Source organism: Salmo trutta, chromosome 31 (assembly GCF_901001165.1).
Source record: "Salmo trutta chromosome 31, fSalTru1.1, whole genome shotgun sequence".
NCBI lineage: Eukaryota > Metazoa > Chordata > Actinopteri > Salmoniformes > Salmonidae > Salmo > Salmo trutta.
In genome coordinates, this window is record NC_042987.1 from 33,906,904 (window position 1) to 33,922,702 (window position 15,799).

Below are 15,799 nucleotides of genomic sequence, written 5' to 3' on the forward strand. Positions count from 1 at the left end.
ACATATTTCCCTCAGATTACACAGACCTACAAAGAATTCAAAAACAAATCCAATTTTGATAAAATCCCATATCTATTGGGTGAAATACCACATTGTGCCATCACAGCAGCAAGATTTGTGACCTGTTGCCACAAGAAAAGGAAAAACTCCATTATAAATACAACACATTTATATTTATTTATTTTCCTTTTTGTACATCATTACAACACTGTATATAGCCATAATATGACACTTTCTTTGGCAATGTAGACATGTTTCCCATGCCAATAAAGCACTTTGAATTTAATTGAATTGAGAGAGGGAAGAGGGAGATAAAATCAGTCAGTAGGTCAGTCTACATAAACATAAACCTACATAAGCCTACATAAACATAAACCTACAAAAGCCTACATAAACATAAACCTACATAAGCCTAGATAACCATTAACCTACATAAGCCTACATAAACATTAACCTACATAAGCCTTCATAAACATAAACCTACATAAGCCTACATAAACATAAACCTACATAAGCCTTCATAAACATAAACCTACATAAGCCTACATAAACATTAACCTACATAAGCCTTCATAAACATAAACCTACATAAGCCTACATAAATATAAACCTACATAAGCCTTCATAAACATAAAACACATAAGCCTACATAAACATAAACCTACATAAGACTACATGAACATTAATCTACATAAGCCTACATAAACATAAACCTACATAAGCCTAGAATAAACATAATAAATATACACCTACATAAGCCTACATAAACATATACCTATATAAGCCTACTTAAACATAAACCTACATAAGCCTGCATAAACATAAACCTACATAAGCCTTCATAAACATAAACCTACATAAGCCTTCATAAACATAAACCACATAAACCTACATAAACATAAACCTACATAAACATAAATCTACATACGCCTAGAATAAACATAATAAACATACACCTACATAAACATATACCTATATAAGCCAAATTAAACATAAACCTACATAAGCCTACATAAACATAAACCTACATAAGCCTAGAATAAACATAATAAACATACACCTACATAAGCCTACATAAACATATACCCATATAAGCCTACTTAAACATAAACCAACCTTTCTCTGCTTATCTGGTCTTGACTGAAATGAATTAAGCATTGAGTTGATGGAACCATGCTACCACTCACAAAAGCCTTCAAACATAAACCTACATAAGTCTACATAAACATAACATATGGCATAACTATCCATGACTGGTTCTGTCAGTCTGCAACAGATTACCATGTGTCTGATCCCATCTAATGAGTCATTTAAACATGTAATAGTTAGAGGTGTGTGTGTGTTGCTACAGCATGAAAGTGAATAGGACAGTCCACTGATAATTAGTTACAGTTAGAATTCAATTATCTTTTCCCAGAATGACTAGAGGTTCAACCTTTCTCTGCTTATCTAGTCTTGACTGAAATGAATTAAGCATTGAGTTGATGGAACCATGCTACCACTCACAACAGCTCCATAGAAATAGAATAACTAGAATGGAAAATCATGTCTCCCCAACTTGAAGCAGGTTGACATTTATTGTTATGAATCTTGCCTTGGAGGCCGAACTGAGCGATTTCCGCTAGGTGGGCCAGCTGCAAAATCGTACAGATTTATGCAAACAAAAATGTTTAGGTTAGGGTTAGGTTAATTTAAGGTTAGGGTTAGGCATTAGGGTTAAGGTTATGTTTAAAATCAGATGTGATGACGTTGTGGCTGTGCCAGCTAGTGACCACTCTGCAGAGCTGCCTCCAGTATATGAGTCATTCAAATAAATGCCAACCTTCTGACTTGAATGGGGATGTTCGTTCTAATGATTCTATTTTTATAAACAGCTCCGTAACCAGTCCCATTTCTCATTAGTTCTGTGATGGCATACTTCCATGTCTCAAGGAGCCTGGAAATCAAGGTTCATTTGTCATGAACTCAGGAGGGTTAGATTCCCAACATGCCAAGTATCTAAACATACTGCTTTGATCTTTACACTTGAATGGAGTTTGACATGAAAACACATTTGGATGGGTATGTTAACAACATGATTCATCAGGGGGGAACTCAGGGGGGCAACTTTCACATTTTGAAATGGCATTTTTGTCCCCCCCCCCAGTTTTATCATTGGAATGTGATACAAAATGAGGCAACGGTGTGCTTTAGGACCATGCGGATGCCTCTGAGCGGTCGGGTAGGCTGTTTGGAGTGTTTATCCGACTGGATTTAAATGAATAAAAAATAAATACAAATATGCCCCCCCCCCCCTCCACTAAAACCAAAGTTGCACCCCTGTGATTCATAACAAGGCTGGGTGGCAAGGAAACCAAACCCTAAGCAGATGTAACTTCTTTAGGAAAACAGCCCTAATGTTGGAAACAAACATCATTATGTTGTCGTCCAGAGTCACATTTATTTATTTTACAAGCTATAACACAACAGCACACTTTGGTCTGCTTTGTGTTTTCATTTTTGCCATGGAAAAAACATGACAATGCTGGTATCGTCACAGCCCTAATGCATTGGAGGCATAGATGGGTAGGGCAGTCCTGCTTGGGAGTGTGTGTTTGTGTTTATCCTTGAGTGCAAATGTGTTTCTTGTTGTTATGCATGTGTTATGTGCGTTCACATGTGTACATGTGTGTAGTTCTGCCTGCATCTCAGAGCCAGGCACAGTAGTTTGACGGGACATCACTAGATCACTGCAGTGTGTATCTATGAGTCACACACACAAACAAACAAATGTAGCTGGATGGACATCTGACTGACAGGAGTGTGTGAGAAGGAGTGAGAGAACGAGCTTGAGTCACGAGATGAGCTTGAGCTTGAGCCACGAGAGATGAGATGAGATGAAATGAGATTAAATTAAATGAGATTAATTGAAATAAGATTAAATTAAATTAGATGAATTGAAATGAGATGAGATGAAATGAAATTAAATGAGATGAATTGAAATGAGATGAGATGAACCAAGGAGGGTTATGGACATTGCTCTGTACTTTATGATCGTAAATTTATCCAGTAATTTAACCTTTAATTAGGCAAGTCAGTTCTTATTTGCAATGACGGCCTACCAAAAGGCAAAAGGCATCCTGCGGGGACGGGGGCTGAGATTAAAAAAAAATATATAGGACAACATTGGACTGTAATATCTGGGTTAACTGTTACAGAAAGGAGAGAAGCTACTGCATAACTACATCGAGATTAACATATTCCATATTATAAACTGGGTGGTTCCAGCCCTGAAAGCTGATTGGCTGACAGCCGTAGTATATCAGACCGTATACCACAGGTATGACAAAACATCGATTTCTACTGCTCTATTTACGTTGGTAAGCAATTTATTATAATTTTTTTATTTCACCTTTATTTAACCAGGTAGGCAAGTTGAGAACAAGTTCTCATTTGCAACTGCGACCTGGCCAAGATAAAGCAAAGCAGTTCGAGTCACATAAAACAACACAGAGTTACACATGGAATAAACAAGCATACAGTCAATAATACAGCAGAAATATCTATATACAGCATGTGTAAATGAGGTAGGATACGGGAGGTAAGGCAATAAATAGGCCATGGTGGCGAAGGACTTACAATATAGCAATTAAACACTGGAATGGTAGGATGTGCAGAAGATGAATGTGCAAGAAGAGATACTGGGGTGCAAAGGAGTAAGATAAATACATAAATACAGTATGGGGATGAGGTAGATTGGATGGGCTATTTACAGATGAGCTATGTACAGGTGCAGTGATCTGTGAGCTGCTCTGACAGCTGGTGCTTAAAGCTAGTGAGGGAGGTAAGAGTCTCCAGCTTTAGTGATTTTTGCAGTTTGTTCCAGTCATTGGCAGCAGAGAACTGAAAGGAGAGGCGGCCAAAGGAAGAATTGGCTTTGGGGGTGACCAGTGAGATATACCTGCTGGAGCGCATGCTACAGGTGGGTGCTGCTATGGTGACTAGTGGGCTGAGATAAGGCGGGATAGCAATAATAGCAATAAGGCACCTAGGGGGTTTGTGATATACAGCCAATATACCACGGCTAAGGGCTGTATCCAGGCACTCCGCGTTGCGTCATGCTAAGAACAGCCCTTAAGCCCTTAGCCGTGGTATATTGGCTGTATACCACACCCCCTTTGTGCCGTATTGCTTAAGTATGACCACCTATGAATGGACTTGAACGGTGCGCCATTCTCGTAAGAGCTCATCGAGGTTAATTAACTCTTACTGAGTGAGAGAGCATTAGTGCCCACTGCCTATTGCCTACTGTAATAGAACTCTCTAAGTTGTAGAAGTTCTGTACTTCCCCCATCAGCGTCCACTGGCGTGTAGGAGGTGGTGTGTGTCCTTGTCCCCAGGCTTTTGTGTAGTAATATAATAATTTACATTTTATGTCATTTAGCAGACGCTTTTATCCAAAGCGACTTACAGGGATGCGTGCATACATTTTATTTATGGGTGATCACGGGAATCAAATTCAATATCCTGGTGTTGAAAGCACCATGCTCTACCAACTGAGCTACAGGAGCACCATGCTCTACAAACTGAGCTACCGGAGCACCATGCTCTACCAACTGAGCTACCGGAGGAGCACCATGCTCTACCAAATGAGCTACAGGAGGAGCACCCCCATGCTCTACCAACTGAGCTACAGGAGGAGGAGCACCATGCTCTACCAACTGAGCTACAGGAGGAGGAGCACCATGCTCTACCAACTGAGCTACAGGAGGAGCACCATGCTCTACCAACTGAGCTACAGGAGGAGCACCATGCTCTACCAACTGAGCTACAGGAGCACCATGCTCTACCAACTGAGCTACAGGAGGAGCACCATGCTCTACCAACTGAGCTACAGGAGCAGCACCATGCTCTACCAACTGAGCTACAGGAGCAGCACCATGCTCTACCAACTGAGCTACAGGAGGAGCACCACCATGCTCTACCAACTGAGCTACAGGAGGAGCACCATGCTCTACCAACTGAGCTACAGGAGCACCATGCTCTACCAACTGAGCTACAGGAGCACCATGCTCTACCAACTGAGCTACAGGAGCACCATGCTCTACCAACTGAGCTACAGGAGCACCATGCTCTACCAACTGAGCTACAGGAGCACCATGCTCTACCAACTGAGCTACAGGAGGAGCACCATGCTCTACCAACTGAGCTACAGGAGCACCATGCTCTACCAACTGAGCTACAGAGGACCACATGTAGTCCAGTAAACTATGCTGTTGTACAGCTGAATTACTATCAGTCAGCGATGTTGTGTCTGACTATACATGTCTCTGGATTTTCAACAGCACAACTCCTATCACTATTGGTCAGAGGTATCATGAACGGTTCAGTGTATCGCCATAACTGGTGTGTGTTCGGTATGACTCTAAGCATTACTGGTGTGTGTTCGGTATGACTCTAAGCATTACTGTCGTGTGTTCGGTATGACTCTAAGCATAACTGGTGTGTGTTTGGTATGACTCTAAGCATTACTGGTGTGTGTTCGGTATGACTCTAAGCATTACTGGTGTGTGTTCGGTATGACTCTAAGCATTACTGGTGTGTGTTCGGTATGACTCTAAGCATTACTGGTGTGTGTTCGGTATGACTCTAAGCATTACTGGTGTGTGTTCGGTATGACTCTAAGCATTACTGGTGTGTGTTCGGTATGACTCTAAGCATTACTGGTGTGTGTTTGGTATGACTCTAAGCATAACTGGTGTGTGTTCGGTATGACTCTAAGCATTACTGGTGTGTGTTCGGTATGACTCTAAGCATTACTGGTGTGTGTTCGGTATGACTCTAAGCATTACTGGTGTGTGTTCGGTATGACTCTAAGCATAACTGGTGTGTGTTCGGTATGACTCTAAGCATTACTGGTGTATGTTCGGTATGACTCTAAGCATTACTGGTGTGTGTTCGGTATGACTCTAAGCATTACTGGTGTGTAGGTGGTGGTATGTGTGATTATGCGTGACTCCAAGTTTTTATGTAGTACGGTAGACTCGATATCAATTAGATGTATCATGTACAATTCCGCACATCATCACAACTGTCAGCCGCACTCACCCTGAGGAAGGAGTCCAGCGCTCCGTTCTCCATGAACTCGGTGATGATGAGCACGGGGCAGCTGCGGGTCAGCACGCCCTCCAGCCGGATCACGTTGGGGTGGTCAAACTGGCCCATGATTGACGCTTCGCCAAGGAAGTCCCGCCTCTGGCGCTCCGTGTAACCCGCCTTCAGTGTCTTAATGGCCACCACCGCCTCACGGCGCCCGGGCTGCTTCAGGCACCCGCGGCACACCTCCCCGAACTCACCTGGGTGGAGGGTTGGGGGGAAGGGGGGTGGTGGAGGGGGGGGGAGGGGAAGGGAAGGGGGAGGGGAAGGGAAGTGAAGGAAGAGGGAGGAGGGAGTGGAGGAAGAGGGAGGAGAGAGAGGGGAGTGGAGGAAGAGGGAGGAGGGAGAGAGGGGAGTGGAGGAAGAGGAAGGAGGGAGTGGAGGAAGAGGGAGGAGGGAGAGAGGGGAGTGGAGGAAGAGGGAGGAGGGAGAGAGGGAAGTGGAGGAAGAGGGAGGAGGGAGTGGAGGAAGAGGGAGGAGGGAGAGAGGGAAGTGGAGGAAGAGGGAGGACGGAGTGGAGGAAGAAGGGAGAGAGGGAGAGAGGGAAGTGGAGGAAGAGGGAGGAGGGAAGTGGAGGAAGAGGGAGGAGGGAGAGAGGGGAGTGGAGGAAGAGGGAGGAGGGAGAAAGGGGAGTGGAGGAAGAGGGAGGAGGGAGAGAGGGGAGTGGAGGAAGAGGGAGGAGGGAGAGAGGGAAGTGGAGGAAGAGGGAGGAGGGAGTGGAGGAAGAGGGAGGAGAGAGAGGGGAGTGGAGGAAGAGGGAGGAGGGAGAGACGGGAGTGGAGGAAGAGGGAGGAGGGAGGAGAGAGGGGAGTGGAGGAAGAGGGAGGAGGGAGAGAGGGGAGTGGAGGAAGAGGGAGGAGGGAGAGAGGGAAGTGGAGGAAGAGGGAGGAGGGAGTGGAGGAAGAGGGAGGAGAGAGAGGGGAGTGGAGGAAGAGGGAGGAGGGAGAGACGGGAGTGGAGGAAGAGGGAGGAGGGAGAGAGGGGAGTGGAGGAAGAGGGAGGAGGGAGAGAGGGGAGTGGAGGAAGAGGGAGGAGGGAGACAGAGGAGTGGAGGAAGAGGGAGGAGGGAGAGAGAGGAGTGGAGGAAGAGGGAGGAGAGAGAGAGGGGAGTGGAGGAAGAGGGAGGAGGGAGTGGAGGAAGAGGGGAAAGAGGAGGCGGAGTGAGGGAGAGGGAGGGAGGGAGCATTACTGGTTGAACCGAGGAGGAGGAAGAAGAGGAGGAGGAAGAGGAACTCTAGAAATATAGGAGTGAAAGGAAGAAGGAGATTGTAAAAGAGCGAGGGATGGGGGTTGAGCTGTGTAGGAGAGAGAGTGTATGAAGAAGGTAGGAAAAGAGAGAGACAGGAAACTTAGGGGTCTGAGAGGTTGGGGAGGGATGGAGAGAAGGAAAGATCATCCCGTGACCGGGAGTGGAGCCTAGGACCGGTGGAGGGGGAGAGGGAACGGATGAGGAGCCTGGGAGTTTTGGTGCCTTGGTAAAAAGTTGTGTGTTTATAAAGGAGAAGAGAGAGAGGAAGAGAAATAAAGGAACATATGGTTCAGGGTGAAGTCAGGAGAGAGAACACAAACTAGCTGGACGACAGAAGAAGTTGTTTCACTGACACCTCCCCTCCACACCTCCCCCTCCACACCTCCCCCTCCACCTCCCCTCCACACCTCCCCTCCACCTCCCCTCCACACCTCCCCCTCCACCTCCCCTCCACACCTCCCCTCCACCCCTCCCCTCCACACCTCCCCTCCACACCTCCCCCTCCACACCTCCCCTCCACCTCCCCTCCACACCTCCCCCTCCACCTCCCCTCCACACCTCCACACCTCCCCTCCACACCTCCGCCTCCACACCTCCCCCTCCATCCCTCCCTTCCACACCTCCCTTCCACACCTCCCCCTCCACACCTCCCCACCTCCCCCTCCACACCTCCCCCTCCACCCCTCCCTTCCACACCTCCGCCTCCACACCTCCCTTCCACACCTCCCCTCCACACCTCCCCTTCCACACCTCCCCCTCCACACCTCCCCCTCCACACCTACTCTCCACACCTCCCACCCAACACACACTCCTCCCACCCAACACACATCTTGTTCAACCAACAACCCACCCCAACATCACCCACTCCCCTAAACACACACCTGTCTCAAAACATCCCTCCATCTTCACAAATACCCCCAACCCCCCCCCCAACACCACCCCCCCCAAACACAAAATCCACTCCTTCTCAAAACCCTGCCCTCTGAACACCGCACTTCAACACCTAGCTATGTTGGTTACCTGCACCAATGACCTCCTCAATCTTCACACACGAGATGTCAATCTCCTTGGCAAACTCATGGACTGCCTCATTGGGGTCCTCATAAGTGAACGGATCAATGTACACCTTCACCCCAGGAGAAACTACAGAGATGGAAGGGAGGAATGCATCACATGTTCTTGAATACACACATTCATCAGATATTCATGACACTGGCAGTTCTTTGTTGTTGCGTTGAAATGCGGCATTATTAACTAATACAGTTATGAATGGAATCAAATTTGATGCATGAACAGCAGTTGGACATGTCCTGGTTTGAACAAAGGACCACAGAAAGGCGCAGCTCTCCAAGTCTGCACGCACAACATGCACTCACACACGCGCAGACACTCACACATGCAGACACGCGCGCACACGCACGCACACACACACACACACACACACAAAAACCCCTTCCCCCAACACACACACACACACACACAAAACCCCTTCCCCCAACACACACACGCGCACACACACACACAGACACACACACACACACACACACACGCACAGACACACCCGCACAGACACACACACACACACACACACACACACACACAAAACCCCTTCCCCCAACACACAAACACACACACACACACAGACACACACACGCACAGACACACACACACAAACACACACACACACACAGACACACACACGCACAGACACACACACACACACACACACACACACACACACACACACAACCCCTTCCCCCAACACACACACACAACCCCCTCCCCCAACAGACACACACCTTCCCCTCAGTACTCACCATACTGCTGCAGCTTCTCTGTGTACTCCAGCTCCGAACCGCTGCGTTGCTTCCTATAAACAAGGACCACACACGCACAATCTCATTCACATCATCCATCCTCTGTCTTGGCAGGCACTCCACAGTAGATACACAGGCTGCTTTCAAATAACAAGCAGGAGATAGCAGATAGTCTGCAGACGGTCGGGATTGGAAGAATGGAACAATGCTCAGGGTGGCTAAAGCCTTTCTAAGGACCTTTTCAGGATTCAAGGAACCAAGATACCAAACAATGACCAAAAATGTCAAAATAATGACCAAAAAAGGCCTGTTAGATAAATACACACAAGTCAAACACTTACCGAGAGGAAACTATGGCAATGACCACAAGGGCGACGATGACCACGAGACCGGCGGACGCTGAGCCCACTATGAGAGGCAGCTGGTCCTGCACTGACTTCATAGGGTCACCTAAAGGTCATCGAAGAAATAATAAACAAAGAATAAACACCTGGAATGTCACTGAAGAAATTCTTAAAGAAACAGCTTGTGAAATATGGAGGCAGATTCATGGCAAAACAAATAATGGGCATTGTATTCCAATCTGTGTATAAATGTATTTATTTTTTTTCTTCACAAAAAATACACGTCATTACGAAAAGCAATGCACAGTAAAATAAACAATACTCTAATATTAATTTGACTTCAATGTTATTTGTATTCACCTTTCATTCATCTGCTACCATAATATGCTAACCTGTGTATATAGCCAAGTTGTGTTTATTTAAAATTGTATTATGCATTGCTGGGAAGGGCCTGTAAAAAAAAGCACAGCTCCTTGAAATAGCTTGTTCAGAGTTTTTTCACTGCTTGGAGTGATTGTACTGATTAAAGATAACATAGAAAATCTTTAGAACACCGCTGAATAAAAAGATGAGGCATTATCAATGGTGAAGGACAATGATAAATAGTGATGGGACAGAAGGGAAGGGAGAGAGACAGAGAAGGAAAGACAAAGTAGTGAAGGCGGAGAAGGAGGAGAGAGGGAAAGAGAGAGAGACAGACACAGAACGCAGAGAGAAAGAGTGTGACAATGAAGTAGCGAAGGAGGAGGAGGAGGAGGAGAAATGAAATGACTTACTGTGTGTTGAGGTGCTGAAGTCCTTAGGGATGCTGTAGCGGCCATAGCCGGCCACGGTGCGAGCCCGGACCTGGACCACGTAGGGAGTGGCAGCCCTCAATCCCTCCACACTGACTGAGCTGTGCTGGGCCGTCACCGTGTGAGACATGGCCTGGCCCTGTGGAACACATCAATCAATCACATGTATTTATGAAGCCCTTTTAATATCAGCAGTTGTCACATGCTTTTACAGTAACACAGCTTAGACCAGTGGTATTCAAAGTCGGGGGTCCCCAGAATTTCTGGCGGAAAAAATGGGGTCCCCTGAATTAGCCAGACTTGTTGGATTCTAGCTGGAAATATACTTATTCATGTTACCATGCTACCATGTTACCATACCAGGACCATGAGGGATGTGTAACTCAACTTGAGATAAGGTCAACAGATGAAGAGAGAAGACACTGCTGGAAGGGGGTCCACAGGGGCCCACCCTGAAGACCATCTGATTATAGTAGGGAGTGGTTGCGTTGTCTAGTGGTTAGGATTCGGCACTCTCACCGCCATGGCCCGGGTTCGATTCCCTGCCAGGGAACAACTTATTATAGGGCTCCCGAGTTGCGCAGCGGTCTAAGGCAAGAGGGTCAATACAGTCCCTGGTTTGAATCCAGGCTGTATCACATCTGGCCGTGATTGGGAGTCCCATAGGGCAGCGCACAATTGGCCCGGGTCTGGCCGGGATAGGCCGTCATTGTAAATAAGAATTTGTTCTTAACTGACTTGCCTAGTTAAATAAAGGTTCAATACAACAACAACAAAAAGTGTCCTATCTCACACATTTCCACACCCATGAGGGTCCTAGACTTAGTCAAGGCCATGACAATGATCTAAATAATTATTGTGATTTTGCTATTTATTGTAAATGTTTGTAGGCATATGAAACCATTTTTGTTATTTTATTTTTTTAACTAGGCAAGTCAGTTAAGAACAAATTCTTATTTACAATGACGGCCTACTAAAAGGCAAAAGTCCTCCTGCAGGGACGGGGGCTGGGATTAAGAATAAAAATATAGGACAAAATACACATCACGACAAGAGAGGCACCACAACACTACACAAAGAAAGACCTAAGACAACAACATAGCATGGCAGCAACACATGACAACACAGCATGGTAGCAACACCACATGACAACAACATGGTAGCAACACCACATGACAACAACATGGCAGCATCACAAAACATGGTAGCAGCACAAAACATGGTACAAACATTATTGGGCACAGACAACAGCACAAAGGCAAGAAGGTAGAGACAACAATACATCACGTGAAGCAGCCACAACTGTCAGTAAGTGTCCATGATTGAGTCTTAGAATGAAGAGATGGAGATAAAACTGTCCAGTTTGAGTGTTTTTGCAGCTCGTTCCAGTCGCTGCAACTGAAAGAGAAGCGACCCAGGGATATGTGTACTTTGGGGACCTTTAACAGAATGTGACTGGCAGAAAGGGTGTTGTATGTGGAGGATGAGGGGTGCAGTATAGAGTGCAGTGATGTGTCCTATAAGGAGCATTGGTGGCAAATCTGATGGCCGAATGGTAAAAAACATCTAGCCGCTCGAGAGCACCCTTACCTGCCGATCTATAAATTACTTCTCCATAATCTAGCATGGGTAAGATGGTCATCTGAATCAGAGTTAGTTTGGCAGCTGTGGTGAATGAGTAGCGATTACAATAGAGGAAACCAAGTCTAGATTTAACCTTAGCCTGCAGCTTTTATATGTGCTGATTGAAGGCCAATGTACCGTCTAGCCATACTCCCAAGTACTCGAATGAGGTGATTACCTCAAGCTCTAAACCCTCAGAGGTAGTAATCACACTGTTGGGGAGAGGGGCATTCTTCTTACCAAACCACATTGTTTTGGAGATGTTCAGAACAAGGTTAAGGGCAGAGAAAGCTTGTTGGACTCTAACGCTTCAAAAACACTAACGGCGTCTTTGCATTTTGGTACACCAGAATTACATTCATTTCCAATGAAACGCTGCGTTTGCCTTGCAGCATTCTGTTGCAGAGGCAGTTGCAGTGCATTCGGTGTGGTGCATACGTTGGATTTGTCAAACGTATGCCGTCAAACTGTATGCGTAGACAGCTTGACAGAAATGGTAGAAGAAGGTGAATGTTGAACTTTTTTTGCATACATATTCAGATGACGATGTGTACTACTTTGCGCAATGACGCTGTCAGTGTGTTCGAAGCATAAGAAAGCTTTGTTGTAGAGCTTTTTATACAAAATCCGGGGCTGAGTATAAGACTGTATCATCTGCATATAAATGGATGAGAGAGCTTCCTACTGCCTGAGTTTTTTATTTTTTATTTAAGAGGTGGATCAGCTTAATATTGCGGAAAGATTGTTGCTTCCATCAATGTAATTGTCTGCATCATTTCCAATCCCCCATATGTTTTTTTGGTAAATATATATATCCATATACATACACTTACATACACATATGCATACATATACATATATATAAATACACATACCTATATAGATATACATACTTTTTTTTGAATATACCTTTATTATTTCCCGCAAACCCTACCACCCTTCCCCCAATTGGAGTAAACGAATAAACAATAACACTTAGGCTTCTACCTTCAGTATATACATCTTATACACATTTTACAGACACAATCTATTTTACTATAGTTATATTTTGTTTGTTTTTAGTCCTTCCTCTAATTCTGATGCCCATCCAGTTTGATTTCTATTTGTAACTGTGCTATTTCACAACATTTCTGAACCTATATACATTTTACAGACCCCGTATGTTTTACATTGGTTATCTTGTTATTAGTCCCACCCTTCAGCTCCATTCAACCCTTCCCATCTATCTCTCAACACCATACATTTTGGATTTCTATTTGCCATCTATTTTTCAGCTGTGCTATGATGCTTCACAAAAGTACTGAACCTTTCTATTCTCATAGTTTCTACAGATTGTAAATTAAAAATATAATTATTTTAGCAAAAAAAAATTATATTATTGATTGATTGACTATGGCTTTTCAAATCACCCAGTATTGCTATCTGCAGCGTTAGTTCTAGGTAAATGTTTCAATTCTTCAGCCATTCCTGGACCTGTGACCAAAAACGATCTACATATGGACAATACCAAAATAAATGATCTAATGACTCTGCCTTCTCACAGCAGAATCTGCAGAGCTGGGAAGATTGTATCCCCCATATATATAACATTCTATTGGTTGCAAGAATTTGTATAGAAATTTAAATTGAAAAATTCGAAGTTTTGAATCCGGCGTTGTTTTACGTATCAATTCATAAACCATGTGTCATGGAATGGGTACATCGAAAATCTCTTCCCAACTATTTTGTAATTTATATGGCACAGCTGTCAGTTTTTTGCTCCTTAAATGAAATTGGTATATGTTTTTATTTATCACACTTTTCTTTAACCATTTATGTTCTTTAATACAGGGCCGACATACTTTTTTCCCCTTCTACTTGCCTCTTCCATTTTTGTGGTGATGCTGCAAATAGTTGGTTGAAATTTTGGGTAGAGCAGACATTTACATATGTCTGTGTTAGCTGCATGTGTGACATAACTCCACCAGTCCTATTTATGATATCATTCACTAAAATTATACCCTTTATAAAAATGTCTTCGAAAAAATATGTTTTTTTAATCAATTAGTATATTTGAGTTTAACCACAATATTTGTTGTATTATTTGTTCTGTCTTTTCAGGTGGATTAAACTGAAATTGTAACCAACTTTCTAAGGCTTGTTTAAAAAATAATGATATTTTGGAGATTATTTCCTTTTCAAACAACAGAAAGTGAGCAGTTGTAATCTGAATAAAGGGGAAAAGGCCATTCTTGAACATAGGATGAGACATTCCTACCAGTTTACTAGAGAACCAGTTTGGATTTAAGTATAACTTTTGTATGACTGATGCCTTTAGTGAGAGGTCTAATGCTTTAATATTTAATCATTTCTGCCCTCCGAATTCATATTTGTTATATAAATAGGCCCTTTAAATTTTGTCTGGCTTGCCATTCCAAATAAAATTGAATATTTTTTGTCATATCATTTAAAAAGCAGGTCACTAGGTGTAGGCAAAACCATGAGCAAATAGTTAAGCTGTGATATGACTAAAGAGTTAATCAGGGTGATTTTTCCACAAATAGACAGGTATTTTCCTTTTCATGGTAGCAAGATCTTATCTATTTTTGCTAACTTTCTATAAAAATGTATTGGAGTAAGATCACTTCTTTCTTTTGGGATTTGTATACCGAGTATGTCCACATCTCCGTCAGACCATTTAATTGGTAAACAACATGGTAATGTAAAATTTGCATTTTTTAGTGATCCATCATAATTTGGTTTTAATCCAGAGAGAATAGCAAAAGTATCTAGATTTTCTATGAGGCCATGGAGAGATTATAATTGTGGTTTTAAAAGAAAACATGAATCATCAGCGTACAATGCCACCTTAGTTTTTAAGCCCTGGATTTCTAATCCCTTGATATTATTGTTTGATCTAATTTTAACAGCTAACATTTCAATGGCAATAATAAATAGATATGCCGATAGTGGACAACCTTGTTTTACTCCTCTAGATAGTTTAACATTTTCTGAGTTCTACCCAATATCTACTATTTTACACCTAGGGTTACGATACATAACTTCAACCAACTTTATAAGAGATTCCCCAAAATTGAAATATTCTAGGCATTTATATATAAACTCCAGTCATACTTTATCAAAAGCCTTTTCAAAATCAGCTATGAAAACCAGGCCTGATGTCCCTGATATTTCATAGTATTCTATTGTTTCCAGTACTTGTCTTATATTATGTCCAATGTATCGTCCATGTAAAAAACCTGTCTGATTAGGATGAATAATATCTGACAATACTTTTTTAATTCTGTGCGCCAATCATTTAGCTAGGATTGTTACATCACAACACTGAAGTGTAAGAGGTCTCCAATTTTTTAAATGGACAGGATCTTTATATATACACCACTTGGGTCCTGTTTCAGTAATAATGATATCAGACCTTCTTGTTGCGTGTCTGATAATCTACCATTTATATAGGACTGGTTAAAACATGCTAATAATGGTCCTCTAAGTATATCAAAAACAGTTTGGTATACCTCCACTGGTATCCCATCCAGCCCTGGAGTTTTCCCAGCCTTAAAGGCTTTAATTGCATTAAGAAGTTCCTCCTCTGTAATTTGGCCTTCACATGAGTCTTTCTGTACAGATGTTAATTTTACATTATTATTAGGAAACAAATCTATACAATTAGCTTCAGTTAGTGAAGATGGAGGAGACTGAAACAAAAAAATATTCTTAAAGTACTTTACTTCCTCTCTCAAAATATTATTCGGTGAATCATGCGTAACTCCATCATTTGTAACAAGTTTCAATACATTTTTTTTGGTAGCATTTCTATATTGAAGATTGAAAAATTATTTG

The 15,799-nt window shown here is 43.3% G+C and overlaps 1 protein-coding gene across 1 annotated transcript in view; it reads right to left on the reverse strand.

The window, feature by feature from the left end:
* Positions 1 to 15,799, reverse strand: part of LOC115170062 (ephrin type-B receptor 3) — a 56,796-nt gene that overhangs the window by 21,862 nt on the left and 19,135 nt on the right. Inside the window, exons 7-11 of the mRNA XM_029726306.1 lie at positions 10,322 to 10,478; positions 9,543 to 9,651; positions 9,202 to 9,254; positions 8,405 to 8,527; positions 6,088 to 6,335 (exon numbers count right to left, since the gene is read on the reverse strand). Coding sequence (XP_029582166.1) covers positions 6,088 to 6,335; positions 8,405 to 8,527; positions 9,202 to 9,254; positions 9,543 to 9,651; positions 10,322 to 10,478 — 690 coding nt within the window. The remainder of the gene's footprint in view (positions 1 to 6,087; positions 6,336 to 8,404; positions 8,528 to 9,201; positions 9,255 to 9,542; positions 9,652 to 10,321; positions 10,479 to 15,799) is intronic.